This window comes from Filicampus tigris, chromosome 11 (genome assembly GCF_054856515.1).
Source record: "Filicampus tigris isolate MCC_2025a chromosome 11, RoL_Ftig_1.0, whole genome shotgun sequence".
Taxonomy (NCBI): Eukaryota; Metazoa; Chordata; class Actinopteri; order Syngnathiformes; family Syngnathidae; genus Filicampus; species Filicampus tigris.
The window spans coordinates 21,262,561-21,277,182 of NC_141227.1; the positions used below are offsets into that span (position 1 = coordinate 21,262,561).

At 41.2% G+C, this 14,622-nt stretch overlaps 2 protein-coding genes across 2 annotated transcripts in view; one reads left to right on the forward strand and one right to left on the reverse strand.

Annotated features, from left to right (window-relative positions):
• LOC147140109 (protocadherin-15-like) overlaps positions 1-14,622 on the reverse strand; it is a 216,314-nt gene that overhangs the window by 200,502 nt on the left and 1,190 nt on the right. Inside the window, exons 2-6 of the mRNA XM_086045495.1 lie at positions 7,461-8,986; positions 6,844-6,995; positions 6,650-6,755; positions 2,480-2,621; positions 366-932 (exon numbers count right to left, since the gene is read on the reverse strand). The gene's annotated coding sequence lies outside the window, so the exon portion shown is untranslated. The remainder of the gene's footprint in view (positions 1-365; positions 933-2,479; positions 2,622-6,649; positions 6,756-6,843; positions 6,996-7,460; positions 8,987-14,622) is intronic.
• Positions 8,148-11,118, forward strand: marveld1 (MARVEL domain containing 1). The gene has a single exon (XM_086045502.1). It carries the CDS (start codon positions 8,526-8,528, stop codon positions 9,021-9,023), a length of 498 nt encoding a protein of 165 aa, XP_085901628.1. The 5' UTR covers positions 8,148-8,525; the 3' UTR covers positions 9,024-11,118.

The following is a 14,622-nucleotide window of genomic DNA, read 5'->3' on the forward strand; positions in this document are numbered from 1 at the left end:
TCCCCTCCTTTCGTTTTTTTTTTTTTTTTTTTTTACTACGCACACTTGAAAGCACCTTCCGCAAGTATCGATCGCCTTTAAATTCGAAGCCTGTCCTGCAAATTGTCTTCAGCCTCCGCTGCTTCGGGAAATGTCGACTCCCCGGGACACTTGATGGAACGCGCTGCGTGGGTAATAACCGTGTTACTATCCGGTGACACGAAGATAGCTATTTAATGTTTTTTTTTAAGAGTCTTTTAACAATATTTTGTCGACAGGGGTGTGTGCATAAACATCTGAAGCACGACCCACAAAATGTGTATGTCAGGCTCAAAGAACGCGGTGCATATTTATAATTGCTTATAAATAAAATTGCTTCGTCTTACCTCAAAGGCGCGTCCGTTGTATTCCAAGTGCGCCAAAGGTCATTGCGCAAATGTTCAGAGGACAAAAACAGGGAGAGATGACAAGTAGGCAGGAGTGCACATGACCTAATCCTCTTCGGTATATGTCCTTCACATGTGCTCAAGCCTATAATCTTCCAAAGGGGGGAGCTTTCCCCACTTCTCGGCCGTCTATAATCTTCTCTGTCCTCTCCAGGCAGCCTGCGTGGTGACGGCGCGCGGTTCACTTTCTTCCACGCGCATCCGCTGAAGTTGAAGTGATGCGTTCAAGGGTCCAGGCGACTCTGGAAAAGCGTGTGTTGCTCCTTCCAGCGAGGGAGTTTGCCTGGTTGCATCCCTGCCCTGACAGGTGGCTCACATGGTCTCACACACACGCACGCACACGCACATCCATTCACACGGCCGGAGACACAGTGGAATTCGTAAGGGAGACTACAACCTGTGAGTCGCTTGGCTCCGCTCCCCCTCTCTCCCGTCGCTTTCCTTTTGTTGCTCTCTGGCGCCATCCAACGTTGGATTTAGCAAATTTATCTCCCCGGTGTTTTTGGGCTGGAGTGGAATGATCAAGAACTGATGTTAGATAATAACTTGATACAAAATAAGTGGGGGAAAAGTAGTCTACGGCAGCCTGATAGCGATCCTGTGTGTTGCCGTAGGGATACACCTAAAGCCTGTTTAACGCGGCAGGATTTTAAAATCGTCGGCCGACTTCCACACTCTAAGAGACCCCACACGTGAAAAAAAAAAACGTAGTGTGTGTGAGTGTGGTGTGCAGCCACACGGCAAGATCAACACGTAACACACGAACCACATTCATTCACAGATATTCTTACGTCAAAGTGAAAATCTCGCAAAACCCCTCGAGATTAAGCGAGACTTCATAAAACCATAAACAATAATAAAGAAAAAAACAAACAGGTTGTCCATCAAGATTTCATGCTTTGTGTCATCGGACATCGTGCAGCGCCTTCTGCTGTATGCAATAGGCCACCAGGCGGCAGTATAATACAGACATATCCATCCATCCATTATCTGTACCGCTTCTCCTCAAGGGTCGAATGAATGCATATCTATACATAAGAATTTCTTCCAATAAGCTGGAGTAATATTAGTGTTTTTTTTCACGGAGGTTATAAGAATATAATGTCTGTGAGTATTGTTATAGTGACTGTTGCACCATTTGCGATTAAATATCCATTGCTTTAACGTTTATAAGTACCACAACATAGATGCTAGCCCTTTATGCTAGTTTTGTTAGAACAACATCGGTCTTTCATCAGGCAAAGTAATGTGGTTGGTTTGTATACTCAACTTTGTTTGTAACTCTCTTTGTTATGTTTAGTTTTGGCGCCATCTTGTGGTAGCTTGGTGCAGAGGAACTATTTTGAAGTCAGTTGAAGAGCTTCATTCATTTACAGGCAATTTTTACTATTACTTGGCAGCATTTTTTACGGAGGCATAGAACTGCCAATGTGGCGTACATTTTTGACTGCGCAGTCGTTCAAATATACCGACAAAGTCGTTCAAACGTATTTGGTAAAACGCAGGCTACATGCTGAAAATATCGCCATTTTTCCCCATTCCCCAATTCAAATGACTTTACCAAATACGTTCAAACGATTTTGCCATTCAAACAACTTTACAATACACTCAAAAGACTTTACCAACTTGTTCGAATGACTTTGCAGCATGTTCGAACAACATAGCCCAGTCAAAAATGTTTGCTCCACATTGGCAGATCCACGCTTCCCTAATTTTTTTTAAGGTGTTATTTCAGTGGAAGAAGTTTGAGAAGCTTCCATCCATGTTGGAATGTCTTAGATCGCTTGTGTGCCAAAGCTCCCACAGACGTGACGCTTGCATGCCGTGAGCCCGACCTTCCTTCGAGAGATTTGATTTATAGCCCGCCTCAGTCTGTTGTCTGGCATCTTCTGACTCCCTGCAACCTTCTGTCCCTGTCAGCCAGGGAGAGCCCGTCAAAACACGTTATTTCCAAACCAATGCGCACACACTGTATATCCGGCGTTAATTAATTGGAATAAATCAATAGCAGCGGAGGTGTTAGTGCTGCACCGAGCCACGTTTGAGGCGCTTACCCAAAATGGAAGTCCGTTTTCGTGACAACGCAGCACGCAGGGTCTGTTTATGTCTGCTGTGACCAACGCCTTAGGAGACAATGCCCAGCTTGAGGAGAGAAATGTTTGTCTCCACAATGGCTGGCACAATGGCTCGTCTTGCCTGCAGCCACAAACATTACAGTCAGCGCCCCTTTGTGAGGAGCTGGAAAGGGTCAGGGGGAAAAAAAAAAATAATTCACCCACAAGTGTTATCCAAACTCGACAGATGGAATCATTTGCGTCAAAGTTTTAGGGCAAATAGTCTGGAGGCAGTTTAATGATTGTCAGGTCACCTCAGCAGCTTTAAGATGAGACTTTAAAACGATCGATAAAAATCCATTAAAAGGTAAGTAAAGGGTCCTCAAAATGTCTTCAGCTACGTCACCTACACTATAAAAAAATGTTGGGTGAACTTAAAATTGTTTGGGTTGTTTTGTACAAAACCAAGCAAATCGTGTGATGCCATGGCATCTGTAAAGCTGAAGTTTACTGTGGAAAAGTGCTGCAGCGTTGGAGAATTTGGGAGAAAAAGCTGGCAAATACTGACCCAGAAATAAAGTAATGTATATTATTTGAATCATTGTTTCTTATTCATAGGAAAATGGTGTCCACCCCACCATAACGAATGCCTCATGTTGGAACAAAAAGAACGCCCCCCGGCCACTATAAGAGAAAATATGTTGAAAAACTTCAAGCACCCATAAGAAGTTATCACAAGTTAGGGGCAATCGAATGAAAATCCATTAAGTGGTCCACTTTTCAAAAGCCATAACGCATAAAACAGCACACATTTAGCTTGAAGCGTGAGGCCGATTGTCCTAAACAGAAAAAGCACAATAACGGGCCAGAGGCAGCGCAGGTGTGAGGCCACTGATAAGAAGTTTTATCGGCAAAAGAGCAAAAATACAGTGAAAAGATCACATTAGCATACTTTGAAAATAAATGCGTTTTCTTGTTCCTCCGGGCTCTTAACAAAAGTGCTGGATAGCGGCCTGTTGGTAATGGCATCATTTCAAGACCTCACAAAAAAATAACATAAGCAGCTGCATTTTTATGAGGGAAAAACATGTTGTGGTACAAACCACTTGAGTGGGTTTCATACCAGAACTGCTAAGGTGAAAACTTTATCACCCTAATTTATAGTTGCCATTTTCCTAAAATAATGGCCTAAGTGATTTTTTTGTTACATTTTTCCTAAATCAACAGCATTCTTATGATGAAATTATTAATACTTATATACTTTAAAAATAAACAGCACACTAATTTTGTCTTGAGCAGGTGTGCTAGCTTAATGTTATCACACAATGCAAAACGCGATTGATTAGCGATGCTAGTTTTGTTGGCTACTCAATAGTATACTTTTATAAACTTAATTTGCTCCAAATTAGTATAAAAAAGTATTAAATTAGTATACTTTGTAGTACACTACAAGTACATAGTTCAGAGTACACTTACACTTATACTCAAGTATACTTTATAAAGTATACTTCTTGTATACTACTTTTTCATAAGGGCAAAGTTACTGTAATTATAAACCCTTGTAAAAAATGTATTTTGACACATGCAGACAGAGCATACAACAATACTCTCTGGCATATATTCCTCTTTAGCAAAAACTACAACTAATGATATTGCAGCTTATTGTGAATGTTCTTCTGTTTCATCGTCAAATCTGTGTAGTATGGCTGTATACTGTATATTATACTGCCTCCTGGTGGCCAAGGTGCAAACACCAGAATGTTGCGCTAAACTAAACTAAACAAAGAAAAATGACATGTACTTAACCAAACATAACTTGTGAAAGCTTGCTAGCTTAATGCTACCACACAACTCAAAACGCTATAGAAGAGCTAACGAAACTAGAATCGCCGTAATCATAAACCTTTAAATAAATTTTTTGAGCATGACGGGCAGTAACAAAACATGTAGAAGCTGCATTTAACAATACTCACAGTGATGTTTAAAAACAACCAATATCACTGCAGGTTAGGGCTGCTCGATTAGGAACAAATAATTAAGATTATTTTGGTAATAATTGAAATCACGATTATTCAAACAATCATTTACTTTGTGGTACAAGACAAGAAAATCTTTAAACGTAAAAGATAAAGACAAATTTCTTTTTAACACTATAATCATGCAAGTTCCTTTTGGACCAAACAAAATTTATAAAATCATTTATCATAAAATAAAAAAGGTGCAAATGTATGAATTCAAGTATGATTTTCCTTGTGTAAACAGTGTGTTGGATATAAATGCATATAATGATAGTTTTTTTTACAATTATGCCAATTTTCATAGAGTGTAATTGTAATTGAATTTCGATTCATTGCACAGCCCTACTGCAGGTTAGTTGCAACAGACTTCTGTGGTTCAACATCCAACCTATGTTTATTATCTCTGTGTATTATATTGCCCCCTGGTGGCCAGGTTGCACACACCAGAAGGAGCAGCACAATGCCCACTGAATTATCATGATGCACAAACTGTTTGATTCTTCACATCTGGCAGATCACTGAAGGAATTCAAATCGTATTGTGACAAATGAAGTTACTATAGGCAGAATCTCCCCATTAAAAAGGGTCATAAAAAGCATAAGCATAAGTTGCAAGTCAGTAAGTCAAACAGCCAATAAAAAAACAACACTAAAAGGATTATCAGGCACATTTATACACCAAGTTTACAACTGAATTGCCACTCTTGTGTTAAATGTAAAATACAAACTCGGGTGAGCATAATTTGCTAGGTAGAATCTGAACAATAAGTTTCCCAAAAAATATGTACTGGGGCGAAGGCACTGGTTGGGAAAAAAATATATATATTTTAACCTGTCTGGACTGGTGGCCGCCAATCAGTCTGTTATAGGGTCCCTTTGGAATGTGAACAAAGCCAATAAAAAGCCGGCTAAGCTCATAGCTCACCTGCTTCTCAAAGGTGCCTTGGTTACTTTGGGGGACCAACAACTTTTTGCGTGTACCACAAAATGAAGAAGAGTACAAAAAAAGGTCACGTTAGAAAATGCAGCAGAAAAACGGCACCGGAAGGACACAGAGATTGCGTGTGCCTTTAAAAACATTTCCATTTTCCTCACTAGCAACAGTGAACTCTCGAACAGCGGTATTATTAACTGTCCTTGTGAGGTTACACGGAATTGGTTCACTGCGATGATGTCTCAAACCGCGGTGGAGAAACGAGTTATGGCCAAAACGGCGACAACGGGGGTGGGGGGGGGGGTTGGGGGACAAGTGTATTTATGAGGATGGAGAAGAAAAATGGAGGTGATGTTCACCGTAGTAGCATCATCGAGGAACTACAACTGCTCAGATGAGACATTTTTGCATACAAAGACATTTTTTAAATTAGCGTCAAAAATCGGATTAAAATTAGCTGTTTTTGGTTTTCTCACCGGTTTTCTGAGTTTGGTCATGTGACATTCCCAAGCTGAGCCGTGATTGGTCATTACCTGAGCAACTGTGATGTCATTTCCAGTCGACAGCAAGTGGCAAAATGGCTGAATAAAACGGGTGGATTTTGTTGTGCAATTCATATTCCATAAATGTTAAATTAATCAGAATACAGTGCTCAGACAAGTGCTGCCACATAGAACATACTGTAAGGAAAATTTTGGACTTGACTTCACCTTTAAGAAGAGAGGGGGAAGAAAAAAAAAAAAAAAAAAAAAAACAGGTTAGACATAGACATGGTTGTCTATTGGATATGCAGAGTCAAAAAAAAAAGTTTGGGATCCCTATAACTCAAGCAGATCGACTGGTGCCAATCACCAAATTACCAAGACTCCTGCTCTTAACTCTTCATGCGTATAAAGAAGGAAATTATAAGATTTATTATTTTTTATGATTGGTTACTGATTAGACAGATTTTCAAAACATGTACAAAAAAAAGTGAAGAATAATGTCCACTACACTCTGGCGCCAACTATGGTCTCAACTTGTCATGTCTACTAGACAGAAAGTAAGCCTCCTTTTTTTTTTTTTTGCTTGTTTGTTGATTAGACGGCTAGTCAAAAACCTCGAAAGATTGTTTTCTTTTTTTTAAGTAACGTATTGTATCCCTTTGCGCCGCAGAAAGGTCTGCTTCATGTGTCAAACACTAACGATAGAGAGCTGTCAAAAGATGTCAGTGACAAACCTGTAGATTTCCACAAGACTGGAATGGGTCACAAAAGCATGAGCAAAAGGCCTGGTGAGAAGGTCAACTCAGGCGTCTTTATGCAAAAGTAGAAGTCAGGGTGACTCTGCGAAGACGGAGAAACTGCTGTGGTCAAATGGAACCATAAATTAGCAATGCATCAAACTGAAATTTGTCATGTCACGTGTGTTTACCCTTTAGAAGGGTAAAAATCAGCATTCTGTACATCAAGCTCCTTTTCACTCAACACCAGAGATGACTCATGTTGACAGATGACCACCAAAGCATCTCTCCCCACCCCCGACTCATCAATAAAGCAGGAAACTGCAGCTAACGCCCATCCATTCTAGTCACTCACAGGTTTAGGAAGAGAGGAAACATGATTAAATGCACATAATACACATAATGGCGAAATGTCCTCTGTGTGCCACTCTTAAAAATAAGATGGCAACATCGTTTCATTCATTTTTTTTGTTCTCAAAGTGTTTATATCGTCCTCTTGCGGCCGTTTGGGTGTACTGCGAAAATACTCTCAGCCTCATGGTAAATAAACGAATGGGTAGAAAGTAGAACGTGAAAGCAGAAGGAAAGAAATTAAATTAACATTCAACAACTCTGGTGAACATTCAGCATGTAGCAATATTTGCAAGAAATTGGCTTTTTATTTACATCGAAAACGTCTTCGATCTTTAAGGTCAGCTACAAATACCATGTTGAAAATAAAATGTTGTCTTTCAATGGGATACCATGACAAAGGTTTGACATAGCATAATTAGCAGTACAGCGGATATAATGGGGGGGACAGACTTACCTATGCTATCTTAGCTGAGCTCTTAACACACAGTGTTTTGAATCCTCTCAGAAGTAAGGCCAAACTGTATTGAAAGGCTAACAGGAGTATTTATACTGGCCTCCAATTAGGACCCAACAAGGACCCAAAATATTGAAGGATGTCCTGTAAAATGCCTGTTCCATTTCCCAGACACCTCAGTACCACAGATTGCTTTTGTTTAGGTGATGTATTTCACCATAGGAGTATGGCAACAAAGACAACTTTGAAGACAGGATAAAGCTAACATTAAGCTAAAGCCGGCGTGTCTGTGTCTGTTTCCAGCCATGTATCCTCAAATGCTTCACCAGTGAGTGACCGGCAGTACATTACAACGCCCATATGATTCATCCATCCATCCATCCACCATATGATTCATTTCAAATGTTAATTATTTTTTCATATATCAAACATTTGTACAAATTTTCCTTTAATTAAAAGGTGTCTTTCCAAGATTGCCACAGAAATACAAAAAAAAAATACTTTCCACCCATTTAAAATATACAGCCCACTTGTGGGAATTCAATACAGTTAGTCATTGCCACAGAATTTAAACAGAGAGTGTCTTATGTGGCACCCGGGTAGCACTGATGAAAAATTGTGGGGCCCTCGGGCATGAAGTTGCCCATCCCTGACCCAAAGGGAAGTGCATCCAAATGTGAGCAAGGGGATCCGGCCGGAGAAGGGGAGGAGCTCTCTTGAAATCTCAGACCACCCTCCCTCCTTCGGCCAGCCCACCCCAACAACACAGACGCTACATTGAACAGAGGAAACGGAAAAGACCAAACACACGAGAAGACGGCTTTTCATGAGAAAACCCCCCGAAAAGAACGCGGAGTTCCTTCATTTTTTCCGCTCTTTTTTGTGGGGCAGGGGCTCGCTCGTCCGTCCGTCCGTCGGCCTCCGATTTTTGCGGACTTTTTAGGGGGAAAAGTTTCCAGCTGTTTGCAGCTGGCAGAACGCACCCGCCCTGCTCGGGAACAAGGCGCTCGTCGTCGGAGGAGCAAGAGGGGATTGCGAGCAAGACAACGAGGGAGAAGAGAAGCGATGGCACCCCAGCAAGCGCAGTCGCAGGTGAGGCAGCACATGGTCAAGTTTCTCCGGAGCTTCCCGGGCGTCACCCGCCTCCTGCAGATCGTCTTCGGCGCCGGCCTGTGGGTCACCATCGCCGCCAACAAGTACGAGGGCTCCATCCACTTCGTCCTCTTCGTGGCGGTGCTCTTCTGGCTCCTGTGCTTGGGCCTGTTCTTCGTCACGCTGCTGGACAAGCAAGACGCCGTGCCCGTGCTCGGCGGCACCCGCTGGCTGTGCAGCAACCTGGCGCACGACGTGGCCGCCGCCGCGCTCTACCTGCCCGCCGTGGGAGTCATGGTGTACAAGACGGAGCGCAACTCCTACTGCAACCTGGAGCAGTACAAGCATTTCTGTCTATATAAGGTCTACCTGACGGCCGCCGTGTTCGCCTGCCTGTGCTGCTTGGCCTTCCTGCTCTCGGTGGTCTACGGGGCCTGCAGGAAGAGCCGAGGGGAGCAGACGGTCATCTGAGGCTAGCAACTTTTACTTTTGTATTTTTTTAAATATTTTTTTTAAACCACAGCAAGATGAGGAAGAGTTAACTTCACTGGATTTATTTTAATCCATCACATGCAAATGTCTATAGTGTTTAAAGTAAGCGGGGGGGCGCACGAATTGAATTGCAAATTAAATATATTCAGAGATTTCAGAAATCTGTTTTCCACATGAAAATGAAATAAAATGCCATTAATCTGCTCCAGCCCCACTAAGAAAATAAGAAAAATCAAGAAAATGGGCTATTTTGTATCAAAACATAAAAGATGATGTAAAGAGATCATCTCATTGATATGGATTTTTTTAGGCCGATTCTAATATTTGGCAAAGTAAAATTCCAATAACCAATTTGGCCGAATAAAAAAAAAAAAGATAATTAATAGAATAACTTCATTTTTGGTTCCTTAACACTTACAAAAATCAAGATATTAATTACGCCTTTGACTGTTTCACAATACTTTGTCCTATAGTTCTGTATTTGTTAAATTACATCAGAGGGAAAAATTGGACGGGTTTTTTTGTATGTCGTAAAGAAAACGGCGAAAATTGGCACATAATCATGCAGCCCATTTTTTGCCAAGTTTAAAAGAGCTAATATTGGCTGAATAATTCAGTAAGATTCCATGTATTTGCGTGCCTTTAGGAGGCGTGGCCTAGGGAGTGACATCAGGAACTTGAGTTGGGTTGGCCGGTTGTGTGTGAGCCTCTGGGTTGACCTGACTGTGGCTCTCCTCGCCGACATGCAAGGGCATAATGCTACCTTAAAAAATTTGGCTTGCACCACAAAGCAAAAACTTGACCAAGCTATGGTTCAACACCTACAAAAACTGAAAGCACTGGTACCACTGTATTTTACTTAAGAAAAAGCTCACTGTATTGCATCAAACAAAAATGTCATGAAAAGTGGATAAATAGGTTATTGATATAGCCTAAAAGCATAATTGTCCAAGTCGTTTTTAACTTACTGTCACATACCAGTCTGCTAGCTAGAAATTGTGTTGATGTCTGTGTAGATTCTCAGTCTCCAAAATCTTGAAAGGTTTGAACCGAGGCAACTGGACTCTTCTTGTTTTTTGAATTTGTTGTGTGCGTTTTTTCTTGTGTTCTGAAAACATTCATAAAATGACTTGGGGAAATTATGCTATTCGGCTAACGTAGTGTACCTTCTGCCATCTAGTGGAAATTGTTCTTCAATTGTTGCTACATGCTATTCTCAAAACAAATGAAGAGGAAGTGTGTTTTTTTTTTTTTAATAGAAAATAAGACACATATAATCTGTAAATGCTTACAAGGTTGTTGCATCATACCGTTTTTCGTAAAAGGTAGCCCGCCCCTGCTTTTGAAGGTACTTATGCACAGGACTATTTTCATACTTCCACAAAGGGATGCTAACTTTTTTTATGGGGGGGGCGGGCGTGATCAGGCATTGACTACAGGAGTCCTCGGTTTACGGCGAAATTTAGCATCATAGAAAGTCATAATACGTTAAATATTTGTATGAAGAAGTGGTTAGCCTCCCACATTCCAAAAACATACATGTTAAGGTTCATTTAACACTCTAAATTTTCATTCGACGTGAATGGTTATTGTTCTAACCTTATAATGTCATTACGGTATGTGTTTGCATGAAAAACACTTCTAGGCTTTATTTAAGACAATCAACGCGAGCGTGCCTCACCACGCCACGTGACGAAGTATTCTTACGCCGTGCGCCATTCGTAACCGTAAACTGAGTACCCCCTGTACTTTTTTCATCTGTTATGTCACTGCAATAGGGAACATGTTGTCATACATTATGAGTGTTACAGCTACAGAGTTCATATCCATTATCTGTTATGTAGTATGTGTTTACACTTGTTTTTCTGTACTGAAATCTTGCCAAAACTCAATGGATGTTACAGTGTACGACTTTTTCAACTGTTTTCTCAGTGCCTTCTGTCACAATGCTGTCTACTCAAACCCCAAAGGTATGGATGTGATTGTTGCTGCCACACGTGTATTTAACAAACAAAAGTGTTCTTATTGTCAAGCCAAAGATTCAAAAGTGCAAGAATAAAGAGCAGTAAGAGTTCAGGCGATTTAGTTTTTTTTTTGTTGTTCTATTGTTTTCATAAAGTCAAATTTAGAGAGCGAGCCCGGGACACTTTGGTGGCTTTGTCTCAAATGAAACACAGATTTTTGGAAAGACCCGCGACAGAAGCCCCCACAAGCTACTTCCTATCGGGAGATTAAAAGCTTGAGCCCATCAGCAGGGATCATTTATAGTATATGCTCCGGCCACATGAAAGGACCTCAAAACTGTCTCTGACAGTACCTAAAATGATAGCAAATGTGTGTGTGTGTGTGTGTGCTGTGTCTACGTGTGTGTGTGTGATTATCTGGGAAGGGGGCCTGTTCATACCGGAACAGTCTGTTGGGGGCTGCGGAGGTGGGCTGATGTGCGGCCAATGAAAAGAGAGGATGATTCAGTGTCTCAACCTTTTCCAGTCATCTGCCAGCAAGTTGTGTGACTGCTAAATTTGGGGAGCCATTTAGCCTCATGTGTATGCAGCGGTTTGACTTCCAAGTTGTACTAATCTCAAAGCAACACAAAATCCACATATAATTGATAACTATATAACTAATATATACATACAGACCCAAACAAAGAAGAAGGTCACAGCTGCTCCATAAACTGCAGTAAAATTGGTTGTTTTTCACAGAGGATAAAGAATATATGCCGGTGAATATTGCTATATTTTCTGTCATATCACTGCACCATGTGTTTGAATATCCATTGCTTAATAGGTTATACTTTCGTTTGCCCATCTACGGCGCTTTGTGTACGTAGGCAGGATGCTGTGATAGTGGTTAGCATGTCTGCCACACAGTCAGGAGATCCAACTTTGAATCTCTATTGAAAGTGGAGTTGGCGTTTTGTAATTTGTTTTCCACTTCATTTGATCAAATTAGAGTTTGTAATTTATGTATTCTGTATTTTATATTTTAATTTCATTAGATAGATTTTTTTATCTGTTGTACTGATTATAATCCCCTGAAGGAAAATTCACTTTACATTATGAATTTACACTGTGAATGTGAATGTTTTTTTTTTGTCTACATACTGTTAAAATTAATGAACTAAAATTTTCAAGACAACACTTTTTAAGTTGGCCAATTCAACAAAATATTTTATTTTTATAAAGTTTTGCTTTTGTGAAAAGGGGCTTTCCTGCATTTCACACCAAAGAAATGAGAGTTTACAGAGCTAACTGTCCTTTGTATTGCCCCCCCCAACTTAAAGATATTACCAACTTGCTTGCTTTGTTGTGCTAACTGTCAATAATTTATATTTTTAAGTTGTTCCAAGTTAAATGACTGTTTTAGCCCCCCAAAATTACAAGTTGTATTTTTTTACAGTGTATGCTCCCTGGCAACCAGTCCTGGGTGTACCCCACCACTCACCCCAACTAAGATAGGCTCCATCTTGCAAGCACTCAAAAAATGGATTCACGGACAAGTAAAATAAAGTAAAATCGCTCAGTGTTTCAGAGCAACACTCTCAGGGCAGCAAGTAGGAGCGCAAGGGTTAACGTCTGACCATCTGCAGGAGCAGGATGTACATCTTGCACTTCTAAGAGCGAACCACCCACCCCACTCTCTCGCTCTCTTTCCGCCTTGTGGGACTTTTTTTTTTTTTTTTTTTTTTTTTTTTTGGGGCAATGAAGTGTCCACATGTCCACGCCTCTGGGAGTAGACACACACTGCGGTCCATGCGGCCAAATGACCGCATTCAGTGCAGTCTGGGGAGGCAACATTATAAGCGTGTCACAGTTATGATGCGTGTTGATGAGGAAGAGGATTCCTCATGTCTTGTTTGCCACGTTAACAGGCTCCCAGATGTGTCCACATCTGCTCAGATTTCCTATATGTGCTGTTGGATTCAATTTCCGTGCTCAGGCTTTCAAATCTCCACCCATAAATAACATGTTGTATGTCCCATAAAGTCATTGGCCATCAGCAGGTGAACACTACACTACTAATAGCCACAATGGGATCTTATTTTATTTTACAAGTAGTTTATTGGCCAGCATGTTTGCCTCACAGTCTGGAGGTTCAGGGTTTGATTCTCCTCCTGTGTGGAATTTGCATGTTGCCCTGTTAGGTTAATTAAATACTTTAAAGCCAAAGTCAACCTAAACATATATTTTTTTCCAGAATATGTTGCAGGCCCTCCAGTTGAGACAAGGCATTCTGATGAATATTGCGTTTGTGGAATATGAGTTAAGCAGCAAAATTCACCCGATTTTAGCCATCTCAGGGGGCGGCCATTTTGTCACTTCTCTCGATTGAAAATGACATCGCAGTGTCTCAGGGCTCCGATATAGACCAATCATGGTCGAGCTTCAGAAAACAGGTGATTGGTCGTTACCTGAGCACTGAGACACTGTGATGTCATTTTCAGTTGACAGAAGTGACAAAATGGCCGCCCCCAGAGATGGCTAAAAACGGGTGGATTAACTCTTATTCCACAAACGCAATATTCATCGGAATGCCTTGTTTCAACCAGTGAGCCTGCATAGAACATATTCTTGAAAAAAATATGTTTGCGTTGACTTCCGCTTTAAATTACTGCTTGGATGGCTAGGTGGAGAGAAAAACATCTGTATTCCTCCAACACTTGCCCTCGCAAAACACATGAACAGTACGCCCATTCAGTAGTAGGCTGGATGTCGTCTGGGAGGGAAAAAGCTGCTGAAAAGCCACACGCTCTCACCATGTTCAGGAACTATAAACTGAAACACACTACAAAGCCTCACTCTGTGCCAGTTCATGGTTTACACAGACAGGAAGTGTCAATCTGCGGTTCCTACTGGAAGTTTTGTGCATAGTTTTTTTTTTTTTTCTCTCAGGACTTGCCCTCCCTCTCCATTCACTTGTTCACTGTGTGTTTTCCCCATGCCCTCCTCTTCCCCTGCCTCTGACTGTGGAATGTGCATGGCTGCAGTATGCGCTGCGAGAGCGTGGTTAACGGGCTGCTGAGCTGTGTGAGCTCTGTGTCTGTGTTTTCATGTTTTTGTGGGTGTGGGGGGAATAAAAGTGGGTGTCAGCAGGAAAAAAAAAAAAAAAGAGCTGGAGACACTAGGAGAGGAGAAAGTGCTGCCCTTCACTTGGTGAGGAGAAGGATGACAGGGTGCTTCCTATTATTAATAGCTGCTCATTCGTTTTTTCGTAACAACATGCTCTAGTCTAGACACATTCAAATTTTTTTTAAATTTATTTTCAAAATACACTTTAAAATACACTGTAAATGTTTTGTCTTATTTGAACACAAAAAAAGTGTAGAAAATACTGCCCGTATTCTAGTGTCTGTGTAAATGCATGTATCTTAAAGGGGCGAAGCCTGGGTGGTGTGTAACGAGCCTGCATGTGAGTGTCTGAGCGAGAGCTGCGGTCGACAGCAGCTTCTACGTGAGTTTAGTTGGGTACTTTTTATACTTTATGTTATCGGTGGCATTAGCTGTTCCCACATTTTTCTGCATCATTGTGAGAAGTTTACTAACCTGCTATCTCCAGCGTTGACGCCACAAGGAGC

Coding starts and splice junctions, on each gene's coding strand:
- marveld1 (XM_086045502.1), top strand. CDS start 8,526: ATGGCACCCCAGCAAGCGCAGTCGCAGGTGAGGCAGCACATGGTCAAG.